At 31.9% G+C, this 15,760-nt stretch overlaps 1 protein-coding gene across 8 annotated transcripts in view; it reads left to right on the top strand.

Annotated features, from left to right (window-relative positions):
• Positions 1–15,760, top strand: part of LOC140449879 (uncharacterized) — a 298,794-nt gene that overhangs the window by 242,054 nt on the left and 40,980 nt on the right. For 2 of the 8 annotated variants that reach the window (XM_072543277.1, XM_072543282.1), the window contains one exon: positions 9,477–11,541. The exons of 4 other annotated variants lie outside the window; for them this stretch is intronic. In XM_072543277.1, coding sequence (XP_072399378.1) covers positions 9,477–11,005 — 1,529 coding nt within the window. In that variant the 3' untranslated portion in view covers positions 11,006–11,541. Of the gene's footprint in view, positions 1–9,476; positions 11,543–15,760 lie in introns of those variants that run through there. 2 more of the 8 variants (XM_072543278.1, XM_072543279.1) reach the window with 2 other exon arrangements.

Raw genomic sequence — 15,760 nt, 5'->3', positions numbered from 1 at the left:
AGTAGATGTTCGAATTATTAAGTAAGGCTGGCTGTTGTTCCTGAATTACAACTCAAGACACTGTAGGAATCGATTAATTTTTGCTCGACAACATCAACACTGGATTGGAGCCGAATTCTCTTTACTGATAAATCGCAATTCTGTTTGAAGTCTGGACATGTCCGAGAGAGTGTTTGGAGACATAGAAATAAAAAATATACCCAAGCTTGGATGTCACAGAGAAGAAAGTTTGGCGGTGGTGGTGTCATGGTTTGTGCTGGAACCTCAGTTGAAGCTCGAACTGAACTTATTTTCATCAATGGCCCCCTGAATGTTCACCGGTATATAGAGGATATTTTGATAAAAGCAGTATTTCTATTTCTTCCATTTATTGGGGACAAATTCGTCTTTATGCATAATAATGCATACTGCAAGAATCGTGACAAATTACTTGGAGAAGTAGGAATTAATACTCTCGAATGGCCCTGATCTGAATATCATCGAACATCTTTGGGATGAACTTCATCGCAGGGTTAGAAGTCAACCAGGCCAGCCAGAAAGTCTTGCAAAACTTCAAAACATGCTTTGTAAAGAATATAAACGTATTTCTCAAGTTTTTATTCAAAATTTGTTTTTTTTTTTCTTACAAACCGTTACTGATGTTTTAGCGCAAAATACCCGATATTAGACAATTTTGTTCAATTTCACTCGTAATTTTTATTGTTTGTAATTCGTTTGGATATTACACTATTCAGTGGCGCACCTAGAATTTTCCTGTGGGAGGGGTTTTGGTTAGGCACCGACATTTTTTTATGCTACCTCCATTATTTTGAGTCCTTAAAATTTGTAAGTAACAGTGTCGGAATAGTGCCCGAAGCCCCTGGGTGCGCCACTGACACTATTTTCTTTTGTAGCTTTCTAAAGTATAATTTCGCTATTTGAGAGAGTGAGTCATCGTTTAAAGGCCCAGAAATGCGGAAAGCCGTTTGGAAATCCAGTGACGTACACTTACTTTTATTTTAATGTTAAATTATATTTTATTTTTCAAATATTAATGTTCGAAATAGGCCACAATATATTTATTTACAAGTTTTTACTGACGTTTCGATCTCTATATCCAAAGACCGCTTTCAAAGATATAAATGATAGTTATATTTATTTTATTTGTTTATTATTATATATTTTTATAATCTTATATTGTTTATTTTCTTTTTTTTTCTATCTTTAAAAACAAAATAGAGATCGAAACGTCAATGTATTAAACATGTAAATAGATATATTGTGGCTTATGTCCAACCTTCTCCCTAAAAATACAGAATGCCACAAACAAGCAGCTATAGAAAAATAAATATATCTGTCATTTGTATGTTTGAAAACGGTCTCTTTATAGAGATCGAAACATCCGTAAATTAAACATTTGAATAAATATATTGTGGCTTATTCCCAACATTATTTCTAAAAATACAGAACGACAAACGAAAAACCATAGAAAATAAATAGTACTATCATTTGTATAATTGAAAACGGTCTCTGGATATAGAGATCGAAATGTCAATAAATAAACATATGAATAAATATTTTGTGGCTCATTCCCTACATTCCCCTAAAAATACAGAATGCCACAAACAAAAAGCTATAAAAAAGAAGTAATTTTGCAGAAAGTTTACTGATACCAACCGGCTGTCGCGGAAGTTACGCTAAAACGTCTTTTGACGTGATCCGTCCTTACAGAGTTACACAATGAAATTTTTTTAAAACAAATTTTAAGACAGTTTCCACACCACTCCAGAGGTATGTCTTGTGGCGCGATACTTTTTTTAAATGGGTGTTCGCCAAGAGCCATATTGTCTTATTAAATAAAATGAACAAAACACTTAAACAGTATAAAACAAAACAAAATAAAATCCTATAAAACAAAATAAAATTCTATAAAAACAAAATAAAAATAATGTTTGATGTGTTTAAACACAAACACTATACACACACTTACTATGTTCTCGTTTTTTTTTGTTTTTGTTTTTTTTTATGCTGATGTTCTTATTAAACTATTAGAAAATATTATTCGCTGTCTAAACCTGAAGATGCAGTGCTGCTATCGCTGTCATTATCTTTACCACCTGGTGTAATTATAATTGGCTCTAGTAAAACTTTGATATGAGTGTCAAGTTCCCACATACGATGTTCTTCTTTAATTATGTGGCCTATACATTTAGCCCATTTCTCTGGAGTTACATGGAGGATTGCTTGAATCAAAAGTTTCTTAATTTCGATTAATTTGAACGTTTTGTTATTGGGTGCTACTTCTCCTTTCACTTGCTCCCAGATAAGTTCAATGGGATTAAGTTCGCAATGATAAGGTGGTAGACGCAGAACTTTGACACCATAATCTTTTGCAGTTTCATCTACAGCATATTTAAGACATTCAATTTTCCTTAACCGTGCAATGTCAAGTAGCTAAATTTTGAGCATTGATTCTTCGTATGCAATCCCCTTTTCTGTAAGCCATTCTTGAATCCTCCCTTTCAATTTCTTTAATAATCACCTGTTTTTTTCGACTCAAATTGAAGAAAACCATCATCAAGAAACCCTGTATCACTTCCTATATGGGTGACGATTAAACGCCGTCCCTTTCCTGATGGAGCTTTTAATCCTGTATATCAGCCTTCTATAAATGCTTCGCGTTTACTTTTGACATTTAAATCTTGCCAAACTTTTCTAACTGTATGACCTTTTCCAACCTTGGCTAATCCAGGTTTCATCCAAATAACATATTTTGCGTCCAGTGCTGCGAATTTTGCGTATTTCTTCTAAATATTTTCTTCTACGCACAATAATTTTATTTTTTTCTAATAGCATACTTTTTCTGTTGAGTTTTACTTATCGAAAGTTCATTTCACGCATGGTCCTGGTTAAGACTCTACGAGATATCTTGGGTAAGGAGTCATCGTTTTCGAGCTCTTGAGAAATATTTTTCAGTGTTGGAATTTCACTCCGAAAATAAAGTGAATGAATTTTTCGACGTATAATATTCCTTGTCTCGTCATCCAAAACAATGCTTTTCCTACCTCTAGTTTTACCTTTTTCTTGCTTTTTATTTTCCGATGTATTTTTAAGTACACGATAAATATAGCTAACGGATACTTTTGTTAAACTGCTACAAATGTCGACCGCTTGGCTTACATTTAATTCCATTTTTCTGCCGACAATTCCTCATAAATGTTTCGTATTATTACCTTCTCTTCGGACGTTAACATTTTCCGTCTCTTTTGCGGCATTTCATTTTTGGAATCAACATCAGAATTTTGCAGTCTTCTCTTGGAACAACTCGGATTTTCGTCCAACTCCAATAAAACTCAAACCAAATAATCACAGAATATAACTAAAAATTTACTATAAAACGACAAACTATAACACTCGTATTATCAATAACACAAACTTATCGCATAAAATACCCTACCCTCAGAAACGCCAATGTAATGAACTATTGTTGATGGGCACTCGCTCGACAAAAACTAGTTTTACGGGTTTCTGTGGATCTGAATTGAAACGGGGTTCCGTCGCTAATTCCAAAGTTGCCAAACGATTGAAAAATATTGTTTTAAAATATCGATTTTTATTTTATAAATTTAAATATGTAAAAAAACGGAACATATAAATAAAATTTATTTCATTACAATTTTGTGCTTAATTTTTACTATTGAAAAAATCAGGTTTTTTTGTATTTTTATGACGGTAATAATCGCTGCGTGGAAGAATACAGGTTTTGTATGACCATAATTACTACTTGTGAACAAGAATTGGCTACACTGTTCGACAACTTCTGGTCAAGTCTACTATAGAGAAGCACAAATAAATATACTACTTTATATATTCTGTAATTTCTTATGAGGAAACGCAAATTGCAATCGAGAAAACAGGCAGTTTTCGAGGGCCGCTGTGTACATTTAAATTTGAGGATATTCGGCGTTTAAACTATGATGTCACTCTTCTAAATTGAGGGTTTCTACTATAATTGTAGATAAAATTAGTATCTACACAATAGGACAAACATGAAGAATGTCCTAAAATGAGATAGAGAGTATAACATAGATTGCTGGTTAGAAAATATGAGAGCTCTTACCTGTAATATAAGAATGTCTTAAACACTAACGGTTTAGGATAAAGAGAAAAAGGAAGAAAAATAACTAGCATAAATAATATCAGTATAAATACATAAAGAACTAAACAAAATTCCTACTACTAAATACTACTTACTAGTTAACAAGTCTTTGAAAAGTGTATGTGCACTATTGTCTATCCAAGTTATTATCACGAAGATTGCGAATGTAAAGATACACCAACCACTGGGTCTAAGGTTACCAATGCAAAAACTTTTAAAACTTCATTATTAATTGCTTTTATACCATAAGCTGGACAAACCTTTTACAGATTAGGAGAGCACTGTATAAATGTGTCAGGAGTAAATCCTTGATGAGTTTTTTAGGGCTTCTTTCTGCAAACAGAAAAAAAAAATTTTAAACTTTCAGACTTGCAGAGTATAATTAAATGAGTGTAATTAATTATTTGAGAAAGTAAAACACCGCTCCATGTGCAGAACAGAATGACAACTTCTTTATTACTTCTGTCATGGTAGCCAACCTGATTTACAATATGTTTGGGGATCAGGATAGGCAACATTTCAATACCCCCTCTCAATTTATACAACATTTATAAAAGTATTAAATTTTGATGAATTGTCAACTACATAAACAAAAATAATCTTAATAATTGAACAAAATTAAATTGCACAAAAAGAAATAATAATAATACTAGTTCATAATACAACTGAACAGTTTACAACTTATATCTACATATTGAAGTATTCATAAACTTTCCAATAACTCAAAAAACATTGACATAAGATGAAAAAATAAAATACATGATTCACATGAATACCTAAAGTATAAATGCACCAATTTACAATATATAAAAAGTAATTAAGCTTTAGTTACTTTCAACATTCTTGAATTTTTATCATATTTCTGAGACGTAAAAATATTTCATTTGAAGGAGCTTTAGTGAAAATATCGGCACAATTTGATTTTGTATTTATGTATTGTAAAGTAATTACATTGTTTTCAATTAGATTTCGAATGAAATGATATTTTGTGTCGATATGCTTAGACCTTTTTCCTTTAAATGAATTTTTAGCAATACATACATTTTTAGCTCCCTGGTTATCTATATATAATATACTACCAGTTTTTTTCTCGTTCAACAATTCTTCTGCTAGGTTTTTTGTGAACAGTAATTCACAACATGAAACAGTTGATGAAACATATTCCGCCTCAGTGCTACTCAATGAAACAGTGCTCTGTTTCCTTGCATACCATGAAACTGGATTGTCTAGAAAATATATTATGCCTCCTGACATGCTTTTTCTATCATTGACATTAGCTGCCCAGTCTGAATCTGAATATGCAAATATTAAAGGTTTTCTTGATATAATTTTGCTGTATATAAGACAGAAATTAATTGTATCCTTTAAATATCTAACAACACGTTTGGCTGCTTTCCATAATATATCATTAGGTCAATCTAGGAATTGACTTAAATAAGAAATTGAAAACATTATGTCAGGGCGACTACCTAACGCAATGTATATTAGGCTTCCAATTAATTGCCTGTAAGGTATATTGTCAGAAATTTGATTATTAGTATTAGGTTTTTCAACGTGAAAACCTGTTTCCATTAGTGTTTTGCTAATATTGCAATTCGTCATATTAAATTTTTCTATTATTTTATTGATTAAGGGTTTTTGTGAAATATACATTTTTGCATTATTTTCATCTTCAGAAAATTCAAAATCAATACCTAAAAAATTATTTACAAAACCAAGATTTTTTGCATTGAACTTACTTTTTGAACTTTCTATGACTTTTTGAATCGAATTGCTATCTTCACCGCACAATAGGATATCATCGACCCATATACACATACACACATTTTTCTTTGTGTAAACACAACAGTCACTTTCGGCACTAAAGCGCAGTCGCAGTCAGCACAGTCACTAAACCCAATTTTGATTGCCCATTTGTCGAATCGTTGGTTCCAGCATTTAGGCGATTCCCTCAGTCCATACAAAGCCTTTTGCAGTTTCAGAACTTTGCTTTGTCCTGTGTATCCCTTAGGACAATGAATATAAACTTCATGTTGTAGCACTCCGTTAATGAATGCTGAAGGAATGTCTAACTGGTATAGCTTCCAGTCGTTATTGAGAGCTAGTGACAATAAAATTCTAACACGCCATTTTTGCTACAGGTGAATATATATCTAAAAATACTTCTTCTTCATATCCCTTAGCGACTAAGCGAGCTTTTTCGTGCCATCACTTTTTGTTTTAAATACCCATTTTGCATTTATGATTTGTTGATTATTAGGTACCTTTGTAGCTCCAGTCCAGGTGTCCATTTTTTCGAGACTTTCAAGTTCTGTTTCGATTGCCTGCTTTCATTCATCACTCTCCACTGCTTCTTCATAAGTTACTGGGGTTGATGTAACTAAACAATATGCATAATAAAGTTCATAGTCTTTGAGCTTCGAAGGTGGTTTTATTTCTCTATTAGAGAAACTAGTTTTGGTATTTTGTACATTTACTGGTTCTTCATCTTGTGAATTACTTTCAGTGATATTTCTTAATGTTTTGACTCTACTATCTTCATAATTTGTCTCTTCCAATATTTCCAATTCATCTTGGCTTGGTAAAATTTCCTCAGTATTTTGATTATTAGACAATATTTCTGGAGAATATTTATATTGTGATTCATCGAAAACCACATCTCTTGAAATTTTAATTTGATTAGTCAGTGGATTCCAGATTCTATAGCCAGCGCCACTGTAGCCGAGTTTAGACAAGTCAAGCCTGTTCAAGTATATTTCTGTTGGTACTTGAAGTTCAATTGCTCGTGATGGGGTTCGGTTGACCTGATAAACAGCTGTTCTAACTGCTTCTCCCCACAGACACTTAGGAAGATTTGTTTCAACAAACATGGCTCTTACCTTGTCTAAAATAGTACGATTAAATTGTTCTGCTATACTATTCTGCTGAGGTGTGTACCCAGCTGTAAATTCTTGCACTATACCATGTTGTACACAATAGTTTTTAAAATTTTAGAAGACATCTCTCCTCCCATATCCATTCTTATTCTAGATACTCTCCTTCCTTTTGCTGCTAATTTTTCAATGTGATTAATAAGATGCAACTCACTCTCGCATTTTCTTGTCATTAAATATACAACACTAAAATGTGAAAAATCATCAATAATTGATAAGTAATACTTCTCACCAGAAAATGTTGGATCTTTGGACGGATCCCAGGTGTCAACATGTAAAAGTTCGCCACCTCTAGAAGATTTTTTGTACAAAACTTCTTTAAAAGATTGCCTTGTGGCTTTTCCTTATAGACATGAATCACACAGCTCATTAGAATAGGGTAGTCCCAACAATTGAAGTCCCCTTCTATTTACATGTCCTAACCGTAAGTGCCATAAATTTTTATTACTATGCTTTGCTACTAAACTGGATTGCACTTTATTTAAATGAAAATTTGCAACAAATAAATTACTTTTGTGTTTACAACAAATAAGTTTGAAGTTTTTTTTTTCTTATTTCAGCCTTATTTTCTTTAAATACAACTGTGAAACCCAAATGGTTTAGTTTACTAACTGATAATAGATTATATTCTAGGTTATTTAATATGAGTACATCAATGTTGATATGAATTTCATTATAATAAACTTTTAACATACCTTTTTTACAATAATTCATTACCCTTCCATCTGCTATTTTAATGCCAACAGGCTCAATTTCAACAATGTTACTTATAAATTGTTCATATTTACCACTGCACATATTTTGTGATGCTCCGGAATCTATTATAAATGAAATTTGGTTGTCATCATTCTTGAGATCTTCAGCTGATAGGGCTGTGATAAAATTTACTTCATCTTCAGCTACTTTGGCAAGGACGTTATGCTTACTTTGTGTATTATTACCAGTTCTTCTGCCACGGGAATAGTTATTTCCACGAAAAAATCTACCTCCACTGCTGTTACCTCTATAATTATTGTTTTTTCTGAAACAATTGGACACTAAATGGCCTTCAAGTCCACAAAATGAGGAACGGGGTTTTTTATTATCTTGCTTTGTATAAAACGAGGATTCTTCACTTACTTTTTCAATATTTTTCAACTTCCGTTCTGCATCAAGTAATTTTGCTTTAACAAAGTCAACAGTTAACTTGTCATTTGACGTTTCTAATACAGTAATGACAGTGTCGAACGTATCTGTCATTGTTAACAACAGGTAACAAGACTTATCATCGTCTTCTATTGTGGTTCCAGTGGATTCGAGGTCACGTATTAAACAATCGAACTCAACGAAAAACTTTTGTAACTTTGTGCCTTGTTTATATTTCAAGGTTAATAACTTTTTTCGCACATATAAACGAGAAAGAATACTTTTTCTTTCAAAAACATTTTTTAAATTTTTTATCATTTCGAAAGCTGACTTACAATCAGGAATATATTCTAAATGTTCATCTGTAATGAATGTGACAATAATAGATCTCGCTGTTGCATCATGCTTTTTATGCTGAGATTGCTCGTCTCTTGATAAAGCTGCTAGTTGCGTTGCCGTTACTTCTGTGGTAATCAAATCTTTAACACCTCTGGCATCTAGAAGATTGCCTAATCTAAATTTCCAGGGCGAAAAATTCGTAGATGTTAATTGCGGATACAAACTCACGGTTGAATTCGCACTACTTAAACTTTGGGCTGCCATTTTTAATTTTATTGCCGGTCACTAATAACACTTTTTGTCGGTTTCCACAAATTGGGAACACTAAACAAAAACTTTATTTGTTATGGAATGTACTCTGGGCACATAACCTTTTGAATAAACTTTCAGACTTGCAGAGTATAATTAAATGAGTGTAATTAATTATTTGAGAAAATAAAACACTGCTCCATGTGCAGAACAGAAATACAACTTCTTTATTACTACTGTTATGGTAGCCAACCTGATTTACAATATGTTTGGGGATCAGGATAGGCAACATTTCAATAGAAATATAATATAAAAACGTTCAAAAATATTATTCTTTAATAAATTGATATGGTCTTGATATAATATATACCAAGTTCTGAAATATGTAATCTATATATACAATAGCACTAAAGGCCTTAGAGGCCCATGGCTTAAAAAGTTTGTTCTTTCTTCATTTTCGCTTTCCTTTATGTACTGAGATCTTCTCTGGCTCGATATGTGATTTTTCTCCATTCCTTCTTGTTATTCATTTTTCTTTTCTGGCCTTCTAGTCCAATTTCTTCCATATCTTTTTCTACCTCCTGATTCCATCTACTTTTATGTAATGTATATGAGAGTTAAAATTCTTACGAGAAAATGTTCTGTTCTGTTATTTATGAATTAAACTTTATATTTGTTGGTTTTTATTTTAGATTTTCCACCAGAGGACACTTTGGATATTATGAAAACAATAGAAATGCATTCATCTAATAAAGAACAACATAGAAGTCAACCTGCAGAAGAAAAAACATTAAAATGCGAAATTTGTTGTAAACAGTTTGGAAGAAAAAAGAAGTTAAATCTACACATGAAAATTCATATTGGAGAAAAACTTTACAAGTGTAAAATTTGTTTTAAGCAGTGTATTAAAGCACAACATTTCAAAAATCATATAAGAACGCACACTCGACAAAAGCCTTATAAGTGTGAAATTTGTTTGAAGCAGTTCACTCAGTCAGGGTATTTGACACGTCATATCAGATCGCACAGTGGAGAAAAACCTTACAAGTGTGAAATTTGCTTTAAGCAGTTTACCACCGCACAAAATTTAAAATATCATATAAGAATGCATACTGGAGAAAAGCCTTATAAGTGTGAAATTTGTTTTAAACAATTTCGTGGAGCAAGTAGTTTGAAAAAACATTTAAGAATTCACACTGGAGAAAAGCCTTACAAGTGTGAAATTTGTTTTAAGCAGTTTAGCAGAGCACAAAATTTGAAACATCATATAAGGACCCACACTGGAGAAAAGCCTTATAAGTGTGAAATTTGTTTTAAGCAGTTTAGTGAAGCAGGTAGTTTGAAAAAACATTTAAGAATGCACACTGGAGAAAAGCCTTACAAGTGTGAAATTTGTTTTAAACAGTTTAGCAGAGCACAAAATTTGAAACATCATATAAGGACCCACACTGGAGAAAAGCCTTATAAGTGTGAAATTTGTTTTAAACAATTTAGTGGAGCAAGTAGTTTGAAAAAACATTTAAGAGAGCACACTGAGGAAAAACCTTTCAAGTGTGAAATTTGTTTGAAGCAGTTCACTCAGTCAGGGTCTTTGACACGTCATATCAGATCGCACAGTGGAGAAAAACCTTACAAGTGTGAAATTTGCTTTAAGCAGTTTATCACCACACAAAATTTAAAACAACATATAAGAATGCATACTGGAGAAAAGCCTTATAAGTGTGAAATTTGTTTTAAACAATTTAGTGGAGCAAGTAGTTTGAAAAAACATTTAAGAATGCACACTGGAGAAAAGCCTTACAAGTGTGAAATTTGTTTTAAGCAATTTAGCGAAGCACAAAATTTGAAAAATCATATAAAAACACACACTGAGGAAAAACCTTTCAAGTGTGAAATTTGTTTGAAGCAGTTCACTCAGTCAGGGTCTTTGACACGTCATATCAGATCGCACAGTGGAGAAAAACCTTACAAGTGTGAAATTTGCTTTAAGCAGTTTACCACCACACAAAATTTAAAAGAACATATAAGAATGCATACTGGAGAAAAGCCTTATAAGTGTGAAATTTGTTTTAAACAATTTAGTGGAGCAAGTAGTTTGAAAAAACATTTAAGAATGCACACTGGAGAAAAGCCTTACAAGTGTGAAATTTGTTTTAAGCAATTTAGCGAAGCACAAAATTTGAAAAATCATATAAAAACACACACTGGAGAAAAACCTTAGAGGTGTAAAATTTGTTTTAAGCAATTTAGTGAAGCAAGTAATTAGAAACAACATTTAAGAGTGCACACTGGAGAAACGCCTTATAAATGTGAAATTTGTTTTAAACAGTTTAGTCTAAAGTCAAGTTTGAAAACGTATTTGAGAATACACAATAGAAAAGCCGCAAAAGTATGAAATTAGATATAAGCAAGTTATTTCAGAAACTACTGTGAAAGATTGTACATAGATTAGACATATGTGATTGCACACTGAAGAAAAATCTGTGTGAAGTTGAGTTTTATAATCGTTTTTCCCACAACAATAATTTGAAAAAACATTTGATGCAGCATAGAAATATTCAGAGAATTCAGGAATTTCAACGGTCTAAGATGAATTATTTTTCATCGCATACAACGATAAACATTGATATATCATCTAACATTTGGTCCCGATTTTTAGAGTTGCCAAGTGAAAAAGCGTTTTGAAAAGTATTTCATACTCATTCAAAATTGTGTTATAAAAACAATAAATATATTTTAGCAATAAACGTAGTTTATTAGATACCCCAGAAACCTATGAATTTTTAAAATACCCTTTAAAAACAAAAAAAAGGTCCCCCTTAAAAATGGCTTTGTTTAGAGTAGCGAAGTACCCTAACAGTTAAAGATACAAAGCGTGCGGCCCGGATGTCTGTAGTAAACTCCTTTTACCCTATGAAGGCCGATATGTAATTAAGATATGATCAGTGGGACGTTAATATTTAATTCCGATCGCTTGAAAAGTAAAAATATTTAATTTCCTGTATTTTATGTTCAGTAGTAATATTGTATTTTACAATATGTATAATATTGTAATATTATATACACAATATGTATATACAGGGCGGTTAAAAGAAGTGGGACGGAATATTTCGAATAATCGAAATTATTTGTCGACATCAAATGTTCATAAAGGTCTCTATAAGTCTCTATTTTGCGTAGCGTGAAAATTATACGAATGGTTTTGCATGCAGTTAAATTGGAAAATACTTGCCTAGTTGCTGGTATGTCCAAATTTGAATAAAATACATCCAAGACTTTACTTTCTGCAGACACTGTATTAAATATAACCTTGAAACAAATTGACACTAAATCACTTCTGAGTTTTCAACAAAACAAAAGGTTTAAACATGTGTAATCCAGTAATTAACACCAAAGCTATTGAGAGTATGAAGTCCAGTAATTAGACCGAAGGTACTTTATCGTTTAACTTAAACACGCCACAAAGTCCGAATTGAATTTCCGAAACACTTTTTTGTTTCTTCTTTTTAGCAAACGATTTGTCCTATTCACTGTCTGATATTTCACTAGCAGAGTCGTCACTATCTGAATTGTCTATCCGAATAATTAGAGGCCGGACCTCATCTATAACTCGTTCGGTTTGAAAAGACTGAACGATTATGTCTTCCGCATAATTATGTCTAATACAATTTTGCCATTGTTCTGCCGTTATTTGTTCTAGCGATTCTTTCCATAAACCAAGAACGCTAACGTCATCTTTTGTTTTGGCTATACCCCAAACTAACTCAATTGCATTATAGTGGCAATGGTAGGGCGGAAGTCGAAGAACTTCATGTCCATATTTAAGAGCCATTTGGTCAGTAACAAAATTTTTTTGAATTTTGTGCTCTCCACACCTTTGAAGTAAATCGACTTTTAAAAATATGTCACTGTGATAAATTTTCTTTTCTGTCAACCACAACTTTATTTCTTCTTTTGTCCAGCTGCTTGAGGGAAATCTCTCTTCTACTCTTGAGTGGTAGGATGCATTATCCAACACTGTTATGGATGGTCGCTCCAATTTTTTTAACAAATTTTCTTCAAACCATTCTTCAAAAATATTTGCATCCATATTTCCATGGTAATCACCTGTATTCTTTGTGGACGAAAAAATTAAACTAGCATCAGGAATAAAACCCTCATCATTTCCAGCATGAAGTATAATGTAGCGTTTACCATTACCGGAACGACTAGAAGAATAACATTTCGTGGTGCCATCTTGCCAAGATGATTTTGACATATTTCCTTTAGCGAAAATCCATGTTTCGTCTAAAAATACAACTTGCCTCGGACTATCAGACATTTTATTGTTCATGAATTTTCTTAAAAAATGCCACCGTTTTGAAACAACATTAGAGAGTTCACACAATACTTGTCTATTATTTGTCTTTTTATATCGAAAACCTAAATGTTTCAACACTCTCCACAAACTTGTTAAACTAATATCACACACTTCCTTGTCTTTTATTTTTTGCAACACAGCATTAACTGTTACATGTTCTTTGGCTTTATACATATTATATATAATATTTTTAATTGCAAGTTTAATTGACTGGTGCAAATCTAAAGTTTTTTGGAGTTGGCAATTTCTCTTGCTTACTTTATTTATTTCATCCTCACGTCTATCCGAATAATTAGAGGCCGGACCTCATCTATAACTCGTTCGGTTTGAAAAGACTGAACGATTGAACTGTACTCTGGGCCCATAACCTTTTGAATAAACTTTCAGACTTACAGAGTATAATTAAATGAGTGTAATTAATTATTTGAGAAAGTAAAACACCGCTCCATGTGCAGAACAGAATGACAAGTTCTTTATTACTTCTGTCATGGTAGCCAACCTGATTTACAATATGTTTGGGGATCAGGATAGGCAACATTTCAATAGTTCACGGTGCGGGACTAAATTCGCTCTGAGGGAAGGGATTTTCTGGGAGTCTTTTTTTTGTAAGAGTTTTAAGCGCACAAAAAACTATATTCTAAAAACCGTTGACAAATTGTTTTTACAATCGTTTGACATTTATAGAGTGGGTGCGTTTTTGTCAAAAGTGGAGTTAAATACTAAATTAAAAATATTTATAAATAGTTTTACATGTTCGAATGTAATTATTCGAGCACTAATTAAATAAATTATGCTAAGGAATCAATCAGTAATGGCCATTTTTTGTTTTAAAAGTGAAAGATGTTGAGTATATAATATGAAACAGTGCATCCTTTATTAAAAATTGTACTGTTTTTCTTGAAAATGAGAAAACAAATCTTTTTGGTTGTAAATTAGTCTTAATTTTAACACATAAATTCAGATATCCAATCTAATAAATTAATTGTCAAATTTCTTTGTATATTGAACGGCCGTTAATGGGTTGATACTATATAAAGAATAAATTTGCCTCAAATTTACTTTACTTACCTCTAAACTATTTTAAAGTTAATAATAAAGTCTATTTAATAAATATATTCCCAAGAAATAGAACACACTACGCCTATGCACATATAAAATGCGGAACGAATAAACTAAAGTATCATATTTCTCTTATTGCCATTCTTTCCAAGAACGTAAATATATATAGACCAGCAAAATATTGATAAGTTTACCGATCTTTTAAACTATTCAATGAACTTGTCTCACTATATACTAGTGAATCGCACCAATTTATAATGTTACGGGGGCAAATTTTATGGGACTATGTTACTTTTTCACTTAGTTACATGGGCGAAGCATACACAATAAAAATGAGCCCGGTAAAAATGTACTGCTGACATTTTACATGGTTGCCGCTACCCTTTAGTTCAATTTGTAGATTAATCACCTTTAATTAAAAATTGTCAGACTATCATCAATAACAAATACCTTTTTATAATAATTTGATGGCCATGATATTTCAACAAAAGAGACTTTTTGATAATGTACCTAAGGGTAAATTCTGACTAATAGATACAAAACGTTCATTCATTTGGAAATATTTTATTACTTATTGTATTTAGACAGCATTCAGACGACAATTCTGAATTCTTTACCTGCACAAAAATATTTATTCCAAACTGATAAAGAAATTTGGAATTGTTTGAAAAGCAGGTAAATAATGATCAAAAAAGGGATTATGGTAATTCACAAGTGAAGAAAGAGTTACTATTTATTTAAAAGAACAGTATTTCTAAGAAATCGAAAATATTTTAGTCAGTTGAAAAAGAGCGTCACTACAATAACAATTTTTTTCATATTGAATGTCAACAGTGAAAGTTTTATCCTCAGAAAATTTCAGATTTTCATCTCATTTCTAACTATGACTCAAGTAAATTTAAATAATCTTTTTCACTTACAAAAATAATTAATCGATAATTACATAATATTGTTTTCTCTGGAAAAATTAAATTTGCCAAAAAGTGAATAAAACTGGAATTGTTTTTAGATAAGGCTTACGTGACATGCTAGAGCTTATGTAATTTATGTATTATGTAAAAACCAGTATAACCTCCAATTAAACTTGACTGACCACAGTTTGACTTTCAACCACGATTATATAACGTCAACGTCAAGGTACAAAGAATAAACATAGTATACTTGTATTGTTAAGACACTGTGATGTTATACAATCGTGATTGAACATTGTAAGTCAAACGAAGCCAAAATATTAACTGGGAGGGATCGCTTTGCTAAACAAAACCACGTGATTCGTATTCCCATGGTTACTGCATAACTCATAGACAATTGGCATAACCACAAAACTAAAGTAAATTAACTTCAAGCTAAAGTAGAAACCCTCAATTTAGAAGAGTGATATCATAGTTTAAACGCGGAATATCCTCAAATTTAAATGTACACAGCGGCCCTCGAAAACTGCCTGTTTTCTCGATTGCAATTTGCGTTTCCTCATAAGAAATTACAGAATATATAAAGTAGTATATTTATTTGTGCTTCTCTATAGTAGACTTGACCAGAAGTTGTCGTACAATGTAG

The sequence above is a fragment of the Diabrotica undecimpunctata genome, chromosome 9 (genome assembly GCF_040954645.1).
Source record: "Diabrotica undecimpunctata isolate CICGRU chromosome 9, icDiaUnde3, whole genome shotgun sequence".
Classification (NCBI taxonomy): domain Eukaryota; kingdom Metazoa; phylum Arthropoda; class Insecta; order Coleoptera; family Chrysomelidae; genus Diabrotica; species Diabrotica undecimpunctata.
This window is presented reverse-complemented; position numbering and strand designations above follow the sequence as displayed.